This window comes from Meleagris gallopavo, chromosome 3 (assembly GCF_000146605.3).
Source record: "Meleagris gallopavo isolate NT-WF06-2002-E0010 breed Aviagen turkey brand Nicholas breeding stock chromosome 3, Turkey_5.1, whole genome shotgun sequence".
NCBI lineage: Eukaryota > Metazoa > Chordata > Aves > Galliformes > Phasianidae > Meleagris > Meleagris gallopavo.
In genome coordinates this window covers 38,505,910-38,526,437 of record NC_015013.2, presented here as the reverse complement: position 1 = coordinate 38,526,437, position 20,528 = coordinate 38,505,910, and the positions used below count along the sequence as shown (strand labels likewise).

General features: G+C 33.7%; 1 protein-coding gene across 1 annotated transcript in view; it reads right to left on the bottom strand.

Moving 5' to 3' along the window:
- Positions 1-13,956: 13,956 nt before the first annotated feature.
- Positions 13,957-20,528, bottom strand: part of NETO1 (neuropilin and tolloid like 1) — a 63,616-nt gene continuing 57,044 nt past the window's right edge. Inside the window, exons 8-11 of the mRNA XM_010708705.2 lie at positions 19,607-19,727; positions 16,862-17,419; positions 15,698-15,772; positions 13,957-14,500 (exon numbers count right to left, since the gene is read on the bottom strand). Coding sequence (XP_010707007.1) covers positions 15,712-15,772; positions 16,862-17,419; positions 19,607-19,727 — 740 coding nt within the window. The 3' untranslated portion in view covers positions 13,957-14,500; positions 15,698-15,711. The remainder of the gene's footprint in view (positions 14,501-15,697; positions 15,773-16,861; positions 17,420-19,606; positions 19,728-20,528) is intronic.

Here is a 20,528-nt window from a genome sequence, read left to right as displayed (position 1 = left end):
AGGGAAGTTTATTGACATCCCTATAATTTGGTCACTATTGAATTATTGCACTATGTAAAAAATACGCAGATTCTTTTTTTAAGCTGAAGATGCAAGTCATAATATATAATTTTTAATACAACCCTCTTTTATAATGTCATTCACATAAATGATCCTCCTAATCCCCATTCTTGCTTGTAAAAATGGTTTCCTTGCATAACTTCTTGCCAAAGCTGATGAAAAGCTGTACTCTCCATATTTTAACCTGGCTTTACTTAATTAAAATATATTTATATGTATGCCAGAAATAATTTTACATCGTAACAATGGAAAATATCCAAAAATATATAAATATATATTTTTAATATTAAATACTGTTTATTTATGTATTAATATTTATACATAAAATAATGTTAACAGTATAAATGGGATCAAATATTGCCACATCAACAGAGAGATGAAATATCACAAAGAAATCAAGTTATATCAATGATGCCAATTAAGATACATTATTTGACTATAAAGTTTTCTGTGAACTTTGTGTTAAATGGTAAGATTAACATATTCTGTTTTTAATAGGAAAAGACAAGAATTATTTCAGGGTTCCTCTGTATAATTCTCTTTCCAAGACAAGTATTTCAAACAGCTTCATTTCCCTTAAAGTCACACTGTAGTCAGAGGACTCCCACTTTATGAAAGGATTGTGGAGAATGCAACTACCCCATATGTACCAAGAATCCACCCTTTAAAAATCCATTTGCCATAAATTTTGAATATTGTCAAAGATTATACTACTCAAGCGTTATTCCTTTCAGAGGTGCCAGACAGAATAAGAATTTCAGAGACATGTTATTCCTTTCTCTGCATTTCAACATGTCTAGGAGAAAAATACTGAACTTTCTGTTAAAAAAAGACAAATTTTGTTTGACTTTTCTGAAAAGTACCAGAAAGTGATTGGTTCAGGCTATTGGCCAGAAACTCCTGTGGAAGGACAAAAATCAGAAGTGTCTGGGTTTGGGACAGATCTAGCAGAAATCTTGTGGGCTCCCTCTTCCTGTCTTTGCAACTGACTTATTTTGCAGCCATGTTAATTGTAAACAGACAGTGTCCAAGCCCTCTCACTGTTACAATGACTTTTGTAAGTCCAAAGACTTTCTCAACCACATGGCTCTTGAACTTCCAGCCTTCAGTACAGGATTTTGTTGTTCCTAGTATCATACGGAGACAGAGACAGATGTAAATTATATGCTCATATGTAAACACGTATTTTTCAATTGTCATACTTCTTTCACAATCAGTAGAGAGAGAATGTGGTTTTGGGGCACAGTTCAACACATCTACTTTAAACAACTGAAAAGTTTGTTAGATTTTTTCCACAAAAGTGCCTATAACATCTGTAGGGAAAATCTTGAGCAACTAGCTCAGATGTTAAGACTGTTCTGCAGATGTATAAATGAGACATTATATAACTAAACAACAATAAGAAGCCAAAAGCCCTGAATCCATTACCCCAGTCTTTCATCTGAGGATTTTATTCAGGATTTCACACATTTACATGGTTTGAAAGAGATTTTGTTTTTCCTTTGAATATATATCTGTTCAAGAGGTAGGGGAAGATTTAATTTCTCTTCACACCAGGAAAATTCTTTAAACTTATTCAAGAAAAAAAAAGAGAACTCCATAATATTGTTTTTAAGAAAATCCTTAATTGTCCTTCAGTTTTGTAGCATGCCTAGATCCTTTTCATAGAGATAAGCATTTTGAAAAGAGTGACTGAGATTTTATAGTAGTGATCCGTGATTTTACATTAGTACTCATAATGGTTACTTTAGTTTTCATTGCAGCGCTTGTGAAAGAAAGTAAAATCTCTAGTGATATCATAGCTTTTTATTTCAGAATATCAAGGATTCACAAACTAGATTTCTGAGAATTTTAAAATTAAATTCTCCCCTCCCCCTTGGGAAATACTTAGAAATGTATCTTCATTGTTTCTCATAATTTATCAATTTATTATATGAACATAAATTCAGTGTTCTTAATGTAAATAGCAAAGCTTAGAATTTAAGATACACTTGCCCGTAAGCAATGAGCCATACCCATAGCCAGTTACAACTGTTAGGTCTTCAGCATCTTAGAATGCCTCTTGATTACAGCAGACTTTTCCTGGGAGTCTATCCTTTCAGGAAGTAAAGGCCTGATCCAAACCCCGCTGAAGTCAATGGAAAAAGACTCCCATTGACTACAATGGGCTCTGGATCATGCCCTAAGTCCAATCTCTTCATTAATGCAGGATTAATAATAAGATGGCTTTCTAGTACCATGGAGTACCTAAAGTCCCGGCAATTTCAGCTGAACAATTTCACTTTAGACTGCAGTCCACTAAAATTTGAAAGATGAAGCTGAAGTCTTTTTTGGGTGATAAGAAAACATTAACTGCGGTATTTTGATTTCCTAGTTGTAGTCAAATTCATCAGTTCAGTCAAAATCCTTAGGCATCCCGAAAAAATAAGTGAAGCCAAAGAAAAATATATTTTTCAAACCATATTTGTTTCAGAAACATAGTATAGACATTGATTTGATCAAGGAATGGATGTAAGGAGAGATCAGTAGAGTCTTATAATAAAAAACCTATTGTACAGTTAACTACATACGAGTTTTAGTTTCATTTCTTTTTAAATTAACAGACAATACATGATACAAAGATTGTCATAGTGTTTTCTCAGTTTGTACAACAAAGCAGAATCAGTTCACAATGAGATGAGCAGAAAAATATTATCATTACAAAAAGTAATAACACCTTTAAATTCTCTGAGCTTGCAGATGTGCATTGTGAAATGTTATATTAATACAGGCTTTGACAAACAGTAAATGAACAGAATTACTACAGAACCATTAAATTAGATACAAATATACGTCTACATTAGGATCAGTTTTATAGAAAATAAATATCTGAAACAAAGGTCTTTTGTGCTTTTCCTGCTTAAAATTTATTTTTCTGATAAATCACTGGATGAATCAGACATTCCAAAGGAACCCTAGTTACCCATTGCTAGCATTTCACTAAGTTTCTACTAGCAGTATTTATTAATTTACCTTGCTTATGCATACAGACAGGAATGACTCAGAAGTTGAAATATTTTCATTTTTTAATCAATTGGTAATGGTACTGCTAAAATATACACAGGAGACAACTACTCATCTTTTTGGCCTTGCACACAAAGTCTAAGTCATTAATTGTAGTGTAAAATCTTCACATAGACCAAAGTTATTATTTTCATCTATGTACTTAAAATGAAGGCAATACACATTAATTCATATATAACCCAGGCATTACTACTGGTACAAGGCACAAGAACCTTGCAAGTACACAGTCACTAGAACAAATCCAAATGAATGTACAAAATTTTTCCCTTCCCTTTTTCATTCCATCATTCAGGTAGATATCTATCTTATTCATTCAAGAATGTTTTCAGAAGTATTGCTTGCCCCACATCTCCTCCTTCACTCTCTTACCTGAGTCTATAGTCCCTTCTATCACATCCTTTTCACCTATATTGTCACTCACAGCAACAATGCCACAAATTGGATCAAAAGTCATTACTTATAGTTGACATTGATGTAAAATAATAAGCACTAATCGCACAGGTTTATAAAGAAGAATGAAATGATAAAAATGTAATGAGGCTTCAGAAATAAACTTGAGTATCAGTACTATTAATCTTGCTTTCACAATGGGAAGAGAAAGAGCCTTTTTTTTTTCCCCCCTCTGGGGAGCATTGGGGAGAAACAGAATTTTTATTTACTAAATGTGTTTTATTTTATTTTTTAATTAAAAGAGTAGAGAGAATGCACTCTTGTTCTCATATTCCTTACTTTTCCAGTTCATCCTCAGGCAAAACACATTTGGTAGATTAAACCTCCACTAGAAAAGTAATGTTCACAGTTGTGTTTTTCTCTCTTTAGAAAACAATCAACACTGAATCATACCCTGAAAAGTTTTAAAATAAAATTACCTCCTTCTACATACAAACAAAGGAAATATTAATTAAAACTTAATGAAGGACAGAAGAAAAAGCAATAACAATATTAAAAGGAGAACAGAAGGAAACATTCACCCTGAGATACTTAATATTTTAATTGGTTATTTGGAAGAAATAAGAAATGTTATGATTCTTATTCTAACCTTATTAAAGTGAGAGGCAAAAAGCCAGTGAGTTCAACTGGGCCAAGATGAAAATCTAACTGAATGAAGAAATTACTTCAAATGAAATGTTACTTTATTCCCTCTGTATTCAAATTCTAGAGAAAAAAACAAAAATTGTTGAGACCTGGATTGAAGGAAATAATTACTTTGGGGGAGAGTAACTTTTGAGTACGAATTTATTGGCAGTGCTAGAAACTGTTGAAATTGGCTGCTCTATAGAAGTATCAAAAACCTGCCCTGATCTGAGCTGTCCACACTGGAAGTCCTATTTAAGGAAATATAAATATAAATAATAGGAAGTCCTATTTAAACACAGTAAACATTGAACCTTTCTCTGAGAAATACATAGGTTTAGTTGAGGACAAAGGGCACATCCACTCGTGCTTATGGTGCCTTCTGCCAAGTGGAATTTTTTGTAAATTCACAAAAGGAGGACCTGCTCAAAGAAACATTTACTCCCTTTTCCTCTATGCATGAGAACTTATTAGCTCTTCATGCTGAAGCACCAGTAATAATAGACAGAGATAGAACCTATTTTTCTCTTACCATCAACAGCACCTCCAGGTCTCCTTCCTCCAGCTGCCACTGGGTGTTGACAAGCATTTGACCTTTTTTACCTGTGGGAGTGACTAAGCTGGTAAGGGGAATGGCTACCTAAGGCTGTTCAATTTATTGGGGAACAGTCCATTTTCTGTCGTGACTATGTTCCATGGCTCAGAAGCAGGAGCTTCCAAATTCAATTACAATAGCAGAACTGAAACATGGAAGGATGCAATATGTGAGCTTCCTTTCAACCAGAGGGTTTCAGATATAGTTACCTAAAGCTGCCAATTCAAATAACAGGAATAATGAATTATTCTTCAGTTCCAGGAGAGACTGATTTATAAAAACTAATGCAGTCAGATAAACATTTGAGAAAGCAAAGGAATGTCAAAGAGAGAATGCCAGTCTGCCTCATATTGATGCCAATAAAAGAAGTACTTCTACAGAAGAGGGGCTTTATTTTAAATGCTTAGCTTTCCAGTATATAGTGGAATTAAAGAGTACAACAGATATGTAGAAACTTTTAGACAAGGCCATTCCCTTCACTACTGTCACTGCAGTAGCACTAATTTGGAGCACTTCCAAGTACCCATAGCTCCCTTTCATTCTACTCTACTTATCCCAGTATTCAACCCATATTAGATCTTCTTGAAGCAAGATTCACCTTCAAAATATTACATATATTTGACTAACCACTTTTGACATTCATCTAGAACGATTAAAAGGCATAAAAAATTTAGCAAAATACAAATAAAATGATTTAGTTATGATCTGGTAGAACAGATGTTTTCTAAGAACCATGGCATTTTATCTACTTATTTTTTTCCCCCAGAATAAAACACTAGAAGCATCCTCAGCAAGCTAACAAATAAATCTTTTAAATTTATGTTCATCCTCATAGGATTTCAAATACATTTTGTAATGCCAAGCATGAAATGTTCTGGAAATGGATGAAAGCCTTCCTTTCTATTTCTCAGTCCAAATTCTGTGTACAATATCAGTCCAAACACTTACAGCATTAACTTGGGAACATTTGCAGTTTTCAGCAATCTGATCACTGTTTATTGCTATCTGGGGACACATAAGCCCTTGTGTTCATTCTGAAGTATCCACATACCTGTGAGGTATGCATACTAAATGATGGAAATTATCCCATATTATAAAACTTACTGTATATGTCAGCATATGCTCTGCATTTTACAAATTAGTCTGTATTAAGCTCCACTACATGCATGATATAGGGGAAATTCATGCCTTTTCTTCAAACTTGACATTCTTGAAAATTTTTAATCTGGAATTTATTTCCTGTTGAAAACAGAAAAGGCAAAATGTTGTAATATTCTCACGCCACGTTCATTGAATTTAGGAATTTGATAAAATTTAAATAACAAGCTTGGCAGAGACTTACATAAGCATCGTTATACATCACGATCACAAGCTTGTATCAGCACAAAATTCTCCCCTAAAAACACATCACCCAAGCAGCAGATTTTGCTATATTCATTACTATTACCATGGAAGAAACAATCTAGATTATGCTTTGTTTTTCCTTTCGCCTTCACAATGTATTTTATCACTTTAGACATCCCTGCTCTTCAGAACTGATTGTACACTGCCTTTTCACTTAAAGGTCCTTTTCAGAGTTCTGTGGATTAGGTCCTTGAATGTGACCTTGTATTATGTCATCGCATTTTTCTCCTTCAAACAATGTATCATGTCAACAGTACTGGCTAGATGCCATAGTGCAATTTTTTTGCTTGGCACAACAGGCATTCCATTGCGTAGTTTCCTTTTCTAAAGGATTTACTAAAAAATGTAGAGCAGAAACTGAGCTCTCGGAATGAGCTTTCAAGTGTACCTGGGAAATGAAGAGAGTTTATAATTCTTAGAACTGTATGAAACAAACATAGTTAAAAAGTTAGCAGCCAATGCCAGTCAAAATCTAAAATAAAAAAAGTAAATGCATTAGAGGATTTGCAAACTGTTCAACAGAAATAGAAGCATCTCCATTTTATGGTATAACACATTAACCGTAAGCATAATGTACAATTATTTATTTACTTACCACAGTTGGATTTTTTTATGCTTTTTTCTTGGAAACCGTCTTTGTTTTCCACTTCTCCTGTCTCTACTTTGCAAATGAGGATAATTTGCACTACATTCAAATGCAGGAAATATAACTGTAGTGTAAACCTTGGTGATTAGAAAATTAGGTTTTTTTTTATCCCCTAGTATTAGGAGGAGCCATGCAGCTACAGTACTGATGTTGTTCTTCACACTGAGAAAATATTTTAACAATGTTCACATGCAAAATTTGTACTCTGTTTTAACCCAGGTGATCTCATCACTGAAAAGTCAGTCCCAAACAGTATAGCAGTTACTGAGAGAGCCTTAAAATATTCCTAAATCTTAGGGGAAAAAAAATAATTTCTCCTTAGAGCTTCATGCTCAATTTCAGTGTCCTTTGAATCAATGGCATTTAGAAAGTAATAGTTGAGATATAAATGTTTCTGAAGAATGCAGCCAACAGGGTGTCAGAATGTAATATGAATTTATTTTTTTTAAGTATTAGAAATATATTAACTTAAAATAGAGATAAATTTAAAAAAAATAAAAATATTTCATTTTAAATTTAATTAGCTATTTCCAATTTAACTGTTAAATTATACAGACAAATGCAGACAACGTAAATATCTTTATAGATGAAGCTTAACTAGACCAAGTTCTCCAGTGCTCACTAACTTCTGTTATTATGACCATAACTAGAGGTAGGATTTACACTGCTACCAAAATCGGCAACAAAGACCACCATATCTGTATCATTACCCCATTTAGAGTCATCAGCAACGAAGAGTCATGAGCTCACCATCACAGATTGTATGACAAGATCCTGATTCAGAAATTAGCCAAGAAGTCAAGAACTTTGTTAGTAACTTTACTGGATACATCCTCCTCAGTGCGTAGCAGTTTGAAACCATATTGCTTACAGTTAAAAAAAATAACCTCATGTTTAGATACATTTTTCATCCTAATGCAACCAATTGAACAGGAAGAGCCTGTGAAAAGTCTGTTCAACTAATTCTGAGAGGTAGAAGAAACATTCATTTTCTCAAACCAGCAAAAATTTCCTGAATGTTCTCTTTTTTTTCTCCATATACTCCAAACAGATGTGTGTTTAAAACAACATGCTGTATAAAGTTTATGTTTTTCAGAGATTTCCATAAAAGCTTGTGCTGTTGAGATTTGTCTTTTGATCAAAGCTAGTTGAATAATAAAATCTGAGAGAAGTAAAATCATGAAGATTTTCTAGAGTATTTTCTTATGTTTGTTTTTATGCACCTTGGATCTAATCATTTTCCAGCAGTACATTAAGTGACTCAGCTAAACTCTAATGAAATCTGATAGCACTTCTTAAAAAAGCCATGTATTATATCATATCACAACAAATATTTTTTTTCATTTGAATCATCCATTTGACAGAAGCATGTTTGCATTAAAAAAGAGGAAGAGAAGTAAAACTAGGAATTCTAGCTAAATTTTGAGAGAAAAAAAGCAGATTTGAACAAACAAGCTCTTATAACATTAAGGTCACATTAACTTTTCTCCCTTCTGAGGAGAACTGAAAGTTTTCCCAGTTACTCCCTTTTTCAGTCTCCAATGTGATGATGAACTTTGTAATAGTACTCTTTATTACCAACTAAGTCAAAATGCTCAATATTTGCCGATGCTGTTGTAGACTTTTCACCAATAGACTAGAAGTTAACAAGACTTGTTATGTTACTAAAGTTACACTCTAATGATAACACAAGTGTCTGGGCTTGGAACACTACCATGAAACTTAGGCCACAGTTGAATACATTCCTCATTCCAAGAAAGCTGTAACATACCATTTCATTACGAAGAAGATGCCAGATATACTCAGAATATCAAACCACGTCATCCCACAGATGTTTTTTATACCAAAACATTCGGCAGAATGTGGGAGTGAAAAAGTTGTAAAGGAATCAAAAATTTTTCCATTGGGAAGGAATACTCAAAATACAAGAACCTACCTTTGAATCAAAGAAAACCATTGTTCCTTCTGGTTAAATTTATTATATGGCTGGGGGGTTAGGATTGTATTTGCATGGTAATGAAATACTCCATCTCTTAGTCTTGTAACTGTTAAACTTGTCATTGCTGCATTGGTCATTGGGAAAATCACTTGCTTTTGTTTATTATGCTCTCTTTCAATGTTTTACTTTATTTTCTAACTTACAATGGTCAATTACTCATAGAGGATTCTTTGAATTACTGATTTGTTAAAGTGCAGCTCACCTATATCTTCACTGACTTTGAAAAGTCCTTTAACACTTAGCAAAAATTTGAGGACTGAAGTTGTTTATCCCTAATGTAAATTGCATTTCACTGCAATCACTAAAGGCAGTGAAAGCCATTCACTTCCAACAAATTGATTTTTTGTAATTAAAATTTTGATTGAACAAAGTGAAGAGTTATAATGTGGATAAGGCATGAATTAGAGCCTGCAGTTGTATTAGCAATACCACATATGCAAAGTATCTTCATTTGCTGATGCAGCTGTTACGGCTGGACGTTCATTTAACCAGATATCATTATTGAGGACTTGTGCAACCTCTCTTCCCCCCAAATTTTTTTGTTTTACAATCAGTTCAGCAAGCACCATTGCTCCATTTCACATCCAGTAACTGCTAAATTCCAAAGAACCACTTTCCAGTGAAACCATCTCTTTATAAATAGTAGAATATGTTTACTCTATCTCTCACTGGAGCTGAGGAGGATGTACTGAAGAAAAGTAAGCCTAAAAGGACAGAATAATAAGATACTGAAGAACATTCTGCATATGGCAGCATGAGAATTTTCCTATAGACCCAGTAAGTTCTTGTCTTCCTATACTTGTGTAAGCAGCTACTAAGTCCTTTCCAGAGCACTGCAGTCAGTACTCACAGTTGTGGTGCTCCGCTGCTTGGAATAAAACAGGATTGCACTGCAGTCTTCCATTATCTGAGAATGAAGAGATGCAATATTTCTACATGGTGTTGGTCTGGCCTGTTACTTTGAAATCAGAATAGTGTTGTTCCCATTTTTTATCATGAGCAGCTGGATTGTTCTCATTGTGGTTTGTTGTTTGGAGGAGTTGGTAGCTTCCCTATACTGACACACTGATGACACTGAGAGATTCCAGATCAATGGGACTCCTTTTTCTGAGAAAGAAAACGAAGGGGAAGCAGCAGTTCCTGTTTCTCCTGGTAGCTGATGTTCGTGCCTCACTGCTGACAGCTCCGCTATGCCACATGCTTGCACCGCTATGCAGCACAAATGTGTTTTCCTATACATGTGAAGGAAACTAGGATGGTGATTCATGTTGTGTGGAGGAACATACTCTTACAAACCCAGCAAACATAGAAGTGCTTTAAGCAAAATCTGGTTCAACAATGGTACAGATGTCTTTGGAAGAAGAAAATGGGTGGAGATGAGATTCTTTTTCCCAGTACACTGAAGTATGCCTTTTGCAGAAGCATGCATGCCAGCCCAGAGGTATATGGCCCAGACAACACTGATGCATAATCATTAAGGAAAAAAAACAGTATTCCTAATAAAACTTTACCCCAGTCCTTCCCAGTACATCTTAACAGATTCTGTTGCTCTGTACAGGGTAATGGTAATTAAGATATGCTATGATCACGTTTTCATTTTGCTGCTTCTGGACAAAAGAAGGTTAAAATGGCTCTGGATGAGATAAATGGGGATGAGTCAGCTGGATGAATGAATAAAGTAAATCCAATGAGCTAACAGGATTTCAGCATTTTCAGTGAATTTGGAGGAGAGAAGGGATCAAAACTAAATTAAATGAGAACAGAAGTGAAACATCATAGTGAGAAAGGTAAAATGACCATCAGAGTAAAGAGATGATACTAATGAAAAGGAAGAGAAGTGGAGACCTGAGTCAAAAACTTCACATCAAATGCTAAGTCAGGAGTAAGGAGGTAAGAGACTCCAAGATCAAATAGAAACTTTAATATTTAAAACAGTTTTGAATGGTCCAGTTTTCCATCTTTTTATCATTCAGGTCTTCATCTCTGCTCCCTTAACTCAAGTTAACTCATGCCTCTCTGTGGTATCCAGGAGACTCCACATAAAGAAAGTAGAAGACAAGAAAATTATTAAGTATTATTAAGTATTACAGTTCCCTTTTGGATTTGAACACGGACAGTATATTTACTGGGTGGCAATACAATTTATCTGTGTTGTCTGCAAATTTGTGATAGGTTGTGAATTACAACACTTCATTTGCATTCCTTGCTCTGTTATTTTTCCTTGTTTCTTACTTAATTGAGTGCCAGTAATCTCTTTTGAGGAAGAAAATTTTTCCAAAAGGAAATCATATCTACTTGGTTCAAAAGAGCATCTCCAGAAGAAAAATTGGATAAAAACAGAAGAGTAAGCTACATAAACTTTTCATATATATATATATATATATATATATATATATATATTTCCAGCTGTTGTTAAGATTAGGAAAAGAATGAACAGGTTTACATTGGGATGGTTTATGAAAAGGAATTCTTGGGATTTTTTAATATTGATGCAGGGATGTATTTGCAGACTAAAAAAACCGTATTTCCTGCATTGGAGAAAAATGAGTAGGAGTAGTTCACACATCATCTAAAAAGAAAAGTAAATACATAACTCTACAGGCTTGGAAAGTCAGAACAGAAAAAGATAAATGTAATGTGGCAATGCACCATAATTACAAAAACTCGTCTTTAAGACAAATATGTAAGGAATGAGCATACCATGAGCATGACTATACATCACACATATTGCATCCACCAATCAAATCAAAATGTTCTAGTGACTTTTGGTCTTGGTTTTAGCATTAGACAAACATGAAGTAAAATGCATGAAGCTATAATTCCCAACTTATCTAATCCACGGTTTTTTATTAAAAAAACTTTTTATTATTAAGTTTACTAGTTAACTGAGTTGTCAGACAAAGCATATTAGCTGTGTTAATTCAACAAGACAAGCCTTTCCATAGAATGGAGAAGGTATGGAGCTGGTAAAACTTTTCTTGTAATCTGTGTTCAAATACCAGTTGTGAGCATTCATTTTATGTGAAATTGAAAATCTTGAACTGCTTTCTGTTCTTTAAAGAACTGGCTTTGTGATAGTAAAAAATACTTATAGGAAAGGCAAACTGTTTATTTTCAGCAACAATCCCCTTTGTTTTAATGTGATGAGTTTTATATATATCAGATTAAGATATCTCACTGTTATGTAACACCAAACAAAATCTATCATTATTGCTTGCAATATAGTGGATATTATTTACAGAGACTATGCACAGAATAAAATCTCTGAAAAACAAGTCTTTCTATTTAAATATTTAAACTGGGTTTGAAATCAGAATTGTTTATTTCTTTAGTAAATAATTTTATAATTTGACTGTTTCCTCTATATAGACATATTCTGTAATTTATAAAGGTATTATTGTTAAAATATATTCCTAGCTCTTAGAAAACAAATTTGTGATGGAGTTTTTAAGATCAAGTAAGGGAGTTATCATTACCATTCTGTTTGCTTGAACTGCTGCATTATCACAGATTTTAACATTTTGCATTCATATTCCTTGATGCAACTAATTTTTCCTTAAGAAAGTAGAGATGTGCTTGCTACATAAACATTAATACCCATGTCTTCTCCAGTTATGTTCTCTCAGTCAGCACTTCACTAAATAATCATAAATTGGATTTTCCTGTGTTCATAGTGGAGAGTAGACCAGCTCTGTGTTTCAGTGGGAGTTAGACACTTAATTGTATAGCAGCTTTGAAATCCAAGGCTTCAATATTTTTCTAGGTGGCAGACATAATTCATTCAAAGCTAAATTCACATATTTAGATTTCTCCTTATGTATTTATTTATACATTGTCAGATTAGCAAATATTTATAAATATACAAAAATGTGTGTGCATGTATATACATTTTTTCAGCAAGTCTTCCCTATTTCCATGGTTTTACAATGGATGCATAGTTGCATCCATTTTAAGCACAAAACTGACAAAAAAGCATTATCATGAAATAGAGTTTGGAAGATTAGGAAAAAAATAATTAAAAAAACCAAAGTGTATGAACTTGGAAATGGATACTCAAAATGTACTATTAACACATGCTCAGGATCTATGCCATTTACAAATGGCTCAGTGACTCTCAATGAGTGGAGAGGGAGTGTTTTTCACAGCTAATATACGATAACAAACAAATAAATCAGGCTAAAATTAGATTCTGTATAACATGCTGAATATACATAAAATATAGGCAATGTTCTTCATCATATGTAATTCCTAAAATATATCTGTAGAAAAAAATCTGTTTTGAAGAAAACAAATTTTCTATGTTGACTGTTATGTAAAGTACGGAGCATACATATAAATAGATGACACAAAAAAAAAATTTTTTTTTGTCAGCCTCAGGTTTTCTTTTTCCCATCCTTTTGTACGTCAGGAAGACCCAAGGAATTCTTCACAGTTAAAAATAAAATAAAATAAAACCCAGCAGAAATATTTATCAGAAATACATAACAGCAGTAATAAAACCTAGCAAACCACTATGAATGACAAAATGTTTAAGAAGGAAATGAGATTTCCTTTTAGATAGAATTCAGAAGGCAACTATTTAAATTGGTAATTGTACTATGATTTTATGCATGGTTATTGAGTTCTTAAACAGAGAATTTTTTTTCAAGTGTACCTAATTTTGAATTTTCAGCCTACAACATTTCTTTAATCAATTAGCCTCAAAGGTTCAATTCCAGTGTTGCTTATTAATGTTTATGGCTTGAATTAAAGACAGCACTTTGTCTTGTATGAGAATGGAGCGTATGTCTGCATCTCTAAAATTGAAGTGCAGCCATAATATTTGCGTAACTGGTAAAAATCACCTGCTATCCTGCACTGAGGCAAACTCCCCATTAACAGCCAGAAAAATAAATTAGTTAAAAGTGCAGAACTGAACAAAATGTTGTCACAAACCTTTTCATTTTTATATATTCTGAATGCTCAAATCTGAAGAGGTTGATGCAAAATAAATAAGGGATGAGAGGCAGCTGATTCTGATGTATTGGGGTTTCATGTTCCTAAGAGCTAAGCTTTGAGTTTAAACTTGTGAATGCTAAAAGATTTGTAAATTTAAGTAAAAAAAAAAAAGACCATTAAACTCAAGGTAGGAAATTATTATACATTTTTTTATGTATCTTTATATAAAAAGTTACAAGTAGCAAGCATATGACACAGAAATGGAACAGTAACAGCAACAGTTGTGAATGCATGCTTTTTACAATGTGTCTAATAAAGAGATTTTTGCCAACTCAAATATTCAGTAACATACATGCAGATTATTTTCTCAATGTCAAATTCAGCCATATTGCTAGATGCTTATCCAACAAACATTTCTATTGAAGTGATTATGAGCTGCTAAATACCTGATTTTAGTAAATTGTTCCTGAAATTGGGAATTTTACTTGCAATGAAAAGAAGAGAGAAATAGAAAAAGAGAAAGGACTGATAAGCATAATGATGAAAGTCTTATTGCCATCTAGTGATTTTACTCAACACTGTTTGCTGAATTTTGTCATGATATGAGAATAGCTGGTCAGAGAGTCCATAAAACCTCTAGCTGGTGTTTCCAAGGTCCATAGTTTCACATTTCATTGTAGCATGTTCAAAATCATCCAGGTGCGCACTATTCTCAAGAACTCTATATAATGAAAACAACGTACATACAACAAAAGTTCAGTGTAACTCTTCTTCCATATATCACACAACATACATGTAGATAACAGACAAAAAATATATCAAACAAAATAAATCTAAGAAAAAAAAATAAAGTAGGAACAATCTCCGCCAGGAGCTAACTTCTTCTTCAAGTTTGCAGCAAATCTTAAAATGTATTAAAAACTAAGGAGCACTTGGTGGCCAGCAACCAAACTAGAAAAGAAACATATTATTGTGGAATGGGAATCTTTTGCTAAAGAAGTAAGAAATGTCTTAGGTTTGGATAAATGCAGTGAAATGAAATTTCTGACAGCTGAAGTAATTCACTATAGATTTTTCCATTCAGTTCACACAACTGTATAAATATTCCTTCTCTGAAAGCAAAAAAAAAGGTTAAAATATGTTTTCTTTAGGTTTACTTAAACTATTAGAATTAAAAAAAAAAAAAGCATTAAAGGAATCTCTCAGTGAAATTGTTGCATAGATGTACATATATGGAAATATGTATATACATATATTTGTCTATACGTATATACATACCTAAATTGGCAGACTAACAACTATTGATAACTTTAATATACAAAAATGAGATGGTGTTTTTTAAGTGTTGATAAGAAATTACATAAAATTAAATTCCTAGGAAAAGACTCAGAAATAAAATTTAATTTCCAACATTAACATTAATTCTACAGAATTTCTAAATTTATCTGCACTCCCATATTTTTTTCCCCTGACACTTAACAAAATTTAAGAGTAAAATACACTGAAAACAAGTTCTTTCCTATCTTCATGGCTTGGGTTAGACTAATAAATTTCACACAGTTTCACGTATCAAGACTCTAAATTTTATTTTCATAAACAAAAAATTAATCAAACACTGGAGCCATGCTAAGCATCTCTTTTTATGATGTGTTTAGAATGCAAGTTATATTTAGATCAAAGGTTATACTTAGCCGACTCTACAATCCAGCATAAGAATTTAATAGATATTGTTTTAGTTCACAGTGCTAAACTAATCATTTATCTGATGCTTAGTTTTCTCTGTATTTAAACTGACATGTCTTTCTATGATTTCTATGAGGTGGTGTATAAACTGGGAACTAACAGACATTTTAACAATATAACAAATAAAATGAAATGCAACAGATGGTTCATTTGTTGTACAGGTATGTTTACTTACCTCAGGTTTGTCTCTTAGACCCTAGTTGTGTTGTACTCAGACTCATGTTTGCTTAGAGACCCAATGAGGCAGAACCTGGAATGTTATGGCTATTTCATTCAAAATAATAATGTTTGCATAGAAAAAAAGAAATATATGCATATAGATAATAGAGAGTACATATTGATTAGCTGTTCAATATTCATGAAGTAATTTACATTGGCATGCAATTAGATTAAGATAAATAACTTCTTTTTAAGAGAAAGAAATGCATTAATGTGCAAAGAAAATATGGAGAGCATGTAAACAGTCACAAGTGCATAAACAATGCATGCAAGAGAAAACACAAATATTTATAAAAAGTTTCTGCTTGCTTTTCCAAATAAGTTCGTATCTCTTTTTCCTTTTTTCTCTACTTGTAAACTTTTAATCATTTATATTTACAGTCATTTAGAGTGCAATATACAATAAACTAGCTTTTCTATTAAAAATATCATGCTCGACATTTTCACTGATTAAAAAGATTTTTTCAAACTACATTCTTATATGTAAATATATGAGCATTCTCTATTCACTGCACTGTCTCATAATTAATATGTTTATATAAAAAAACACATAGTGATAGTGAAACACATACATTAATGTTATGCAAATATTGTCACTCACTCATAAAAGATACTATTTCATGGGTTTCCTTACTTCGTGTCCCCTTGTTCTGTCATGTGTCACAATGAATAGATGTATTTTTGTTGTTGATGCACTGATATAGAAATATTAGACCAACAGTGGACAAAATTCAAGGCCACCTCAGTTTCAAGGAAACCATATGCATGTGGCTATTTCAAAAAGCTAAATTTAGACAAAATCTTTGGTTTTTTTTTAAATGTACCTGTTCTCTGTTGGCTTGTGTGTGCATGCGTGTGGGCACGTAAATAAATCAGTGAAAGGGAGATATTGGATAGAAAGGTGAAACTGAGATGCAGAAGCCTCCAGGAAACTGGAGCAGAGATGAGAGACAGAGAGTGATAATAAAATGGCATGTGCCGTCAAGAAACAGAAATTTAAGCAATAAACAGAGAAAGAAAAGAATATGTCTTTACTAGGGAAAAAAAAAAAAAAAGTGAATATGTTTGGGAAATCAAGTCCTTACACAACAGTCTTCATCAAAAATCTATTGATACTGACCGCTGAACAGCTTTATCATGTCTTGACAGCCTGTGGCTTGTGGTTGGTACCTCTTCAATTTCATCTATCTCACACGCATCTGCAGCATCTTGTGAGTAGCTATGCTTCATGACAAGGATATTTCTCCTGTTCACGGGTTGAATGAGGGGTTTTACAGGCTGGGGTTGTATTTCTGTCAAGACAGAAGCATCTCTTGTGCTGAGGTTACTACGGCTGCCCTTAGTGCTAGACAGTTGTGATCCACAGTGATGGTCATGAATGCATTTTGAAGATGATCTCCGCAGTTTATGATAATTTTCAAAGTCATCTGCAACATCAGCAAGGTCAGCTGTAGTCCCTGTCCCTCTGAGGGTGCATAACTCATAATGAGGAGGCTCAAACACCTCCTGGAACACTGTTTGATCAAAGTCTGTTTTCCTTTGGACAAATTTTTTACGAGGCTGCTTGATCTGTACTATCACAGAGATAACAATGAGGATGATGACAATGCAAGAGGTCACCCCAATTATAGTCCCACTGGTGTTGGTGAGTTGATCCAATAGGTTAGCTTTTCTTTTTCTGTGTGCAATGAAAAAAAGAAATAAAACACAGAATTAATTTCACATCAAGATTAAAAACAGCCATGATGCGTTCACAGATCACTGCAAAGCCATGTCTAGTCTATGTCTAAGTTCACATAATTGGTCTTATTGGGGAAAAGTGAAAAGGAAGAAATCAGGTACTCGTGGAAACCAAATAAATAACATGTAGGTCCTCTAATTGGCTCCACACTTGGTTAGTGCTTTATTCGGGGTATATTATAATCTTAATTAGCTGAAATATTTATATGTTTGTTTAATAAAAAAAGCAAACAATAAGAATTAGATGGATTTAGTGCCACCTCTGAACCCACATCAGATGCAAAATTTCTCTGTTATTTACTGTCTATTCCAGTAAATACATGCAGGTGGAACATTAAGATTAATGAAACAGCAAGACTTTACAGGTTCTAGAAATAAATTCTTTGCATTGGGAACTTTTTTGAACTACTGTTACTTATGAGCTAACTGGGACTGTTGATATTCAATGAAAAGCTAAGTCAGGAGAAAATAGAAAAGCTATTCAAACTGAGCTTCCAGAAAGGGGGGGGGAAAAAAAAAAAAAAAGTGCAGGGTATTTATTTTGTTTGTGACCTATTAATTTCCAGAACTTTACAAAAGATGTATAAATACTCAAAGCTGATCAGAGCTACGATGCTTTACTCAAGGTCTGCCAAGAAGCTGGCCAGAAAATTCAGTGCTGAGAATGAAGAAAAATATGCAATAAAATAATACAGAGAAAAAAAATCACTCTAGTGTTCTGTATGTTCTTCCATGATTTAATTTCAAATGGCTGACGACACCAAAGACAGTGATGGAGCCAAGCTGAAAGCAGTCACATCAGCTTCTCACAGGCACATCAAAATTGACAACTATGATTAAGTTTCAACACCCAATCTGGTGTTATTTTTCTGTCAACTTAATACATACCAAAGAACATAATAAAAAGCTTTTGAAATGAAAGTCACTGGCCCCAAAATGATAAAATCCAGCTCTTTATAATCTTCTTGATACCCAAAATGAACTTTTCAGTACTCTCCATTGCCTAATGTTATAGACCCATTTGGCATTTCTCTAACTGACTGACAAAGTCTATAGGGAAAGAACAGATTTAGAAAAAGGAACAGAGCAGCAAACAGTTGTTTTTTTCAGGAACAGGATGGGATACAAGCACAAGGCCCAACAAAAAAGTATTTGGCATGTGAAAGATGAAAATCATTCCGGAAATTAGAGAGGGGAAGGTTTTCTATTTTCATCTGTGCTGAAGAAGCAGAGTTTTTCCCTGGTTGTTTATTTCTTTGAAGAATATTTTTTCATGTCACAATTTTGTTGTGTTCCTTTGAAACATGATTTCATTTATTTTTTACCCTGCTGCACTGCTTGTCAGGCTTTTAGAGACTTCAGCAGACTCACAAGCTGATGGCTAATCCCCACCATTCTGAATTTTTTCTTGATTGGTTCCTAAATTTGCATTACCCATGTTTTCAGGAACAAATCTGCTGTAGCAGAGGAGGGAAAAAAACAACCAGCAGACCATATCCTGGGTCTACAATGCAAGTTAGTTAAGCTCTTTCTTATGAAGACAACACAGATGCTGGCTTCTATAGAAATATAGAGCAATATTTAGAAACTTTGTCAACACCTGATTGGGAATATCAGTTCCTGCCTATGAAACAGACATGATGTCTGTGCTTATCCTTGCACTTCAATTTCACTAGGTGATGATAAATGGATCTGGATGCTTTTTTAATGGTACTAGTTTTAGTTCAGCTGTGCTGTTTGCTTTTCGCCCACCTGGGCTATTGTTGGCATGACATGCAACTAGCAGACACCTGCTATGCATGTGCTACTCCACTGCATAGGTAACGATACCAAAGGAACCAAAAGATTACTATTAATTAACTTTTATATTGTACAGAAACCAAATGGTCAGAAAGCCAGCCAGGAGGATATAATGAACACAAACAAGCACCAAGCAAAACAAATGCAAACACCGAAAGCAAAATCCATGAAGATTTTCACCTCTGCATTTTAATCTGTTGTCTGATGCATACTGCCCTTGAATTACATTTCATGAGCCTTGATCAATCTGATACATACTTAACAAGAAACTAAGGATAATATGCTGTATTCCATGTGTTTGATAAACTGACAGTTTCAATCCTACACATTACCTTTGCAGTGGTTTTCATCCCAAGGATACACACAGTTCTGAAGTCCGTTGCAGACCAATGTATTATTAATACACATATTACTGTGGCAAAAGAAAGTGTTGGCTTCACAAGGGGCTAAAAACAAAAATAAAAGCTGATATTAAATAGTAAATCATTCAGTTCTTTACAACAAATACATCAAGGCGGTATTGTAACCACCTGTAGTAGGAGAAAGCTGTGCAACACAGGTTCTTTAAGCATATTTAATAACTGTCATACACTATGAGCAGCACTCAAGTCACACCATTTATTACTCTGGAGCAACAGATTTTCACTTTTGTCTAAGACAGATGGACTTCTTCACCACAGTTTAACTCTGATGGCTGCAGCGGGTTGACACGTCATATATTGGTGGAGGGTCATTGGTGTGTAATCAACCTAGTTTTAGCCAGATAGATCCAAAACACAGCGCTTTACGAGCTGATAAGGAGAATGTTGACTGTATCATAGCTAGATAAAGTACACATCAAAGAATTCATTTCAAAGTTTGTTGCTGAAACTCCAAATTCAGAAGAAACCTTGCATGACTGAATGAAGATACATACTTTAGTGCTTGTATGAATGATATCTGAACACTTATATCCAGACAAAATAAAATTATTAAAAAAGAAGCTAAAAAGAAAGATTGCAGTAAAAAAAAAGTATCCTATTAAACACGTGAAGATTAAAAACAGCAACAGTCATCAGTGTCCCTAGAGCTCATAATTTAAGAGAATCATGCAGGATTAAAGCTTTACTGAAGAATAAACTTTTACAATGTTGGCAGCTTCGAGGTCATAAATAGGAATTGGACCTGCTTCCCAGGTATTAGGGTTATAAAGATAGTATTCCAAAATCATTTAATATAGTAAAGATAACTCACTTCTCATATTTCTT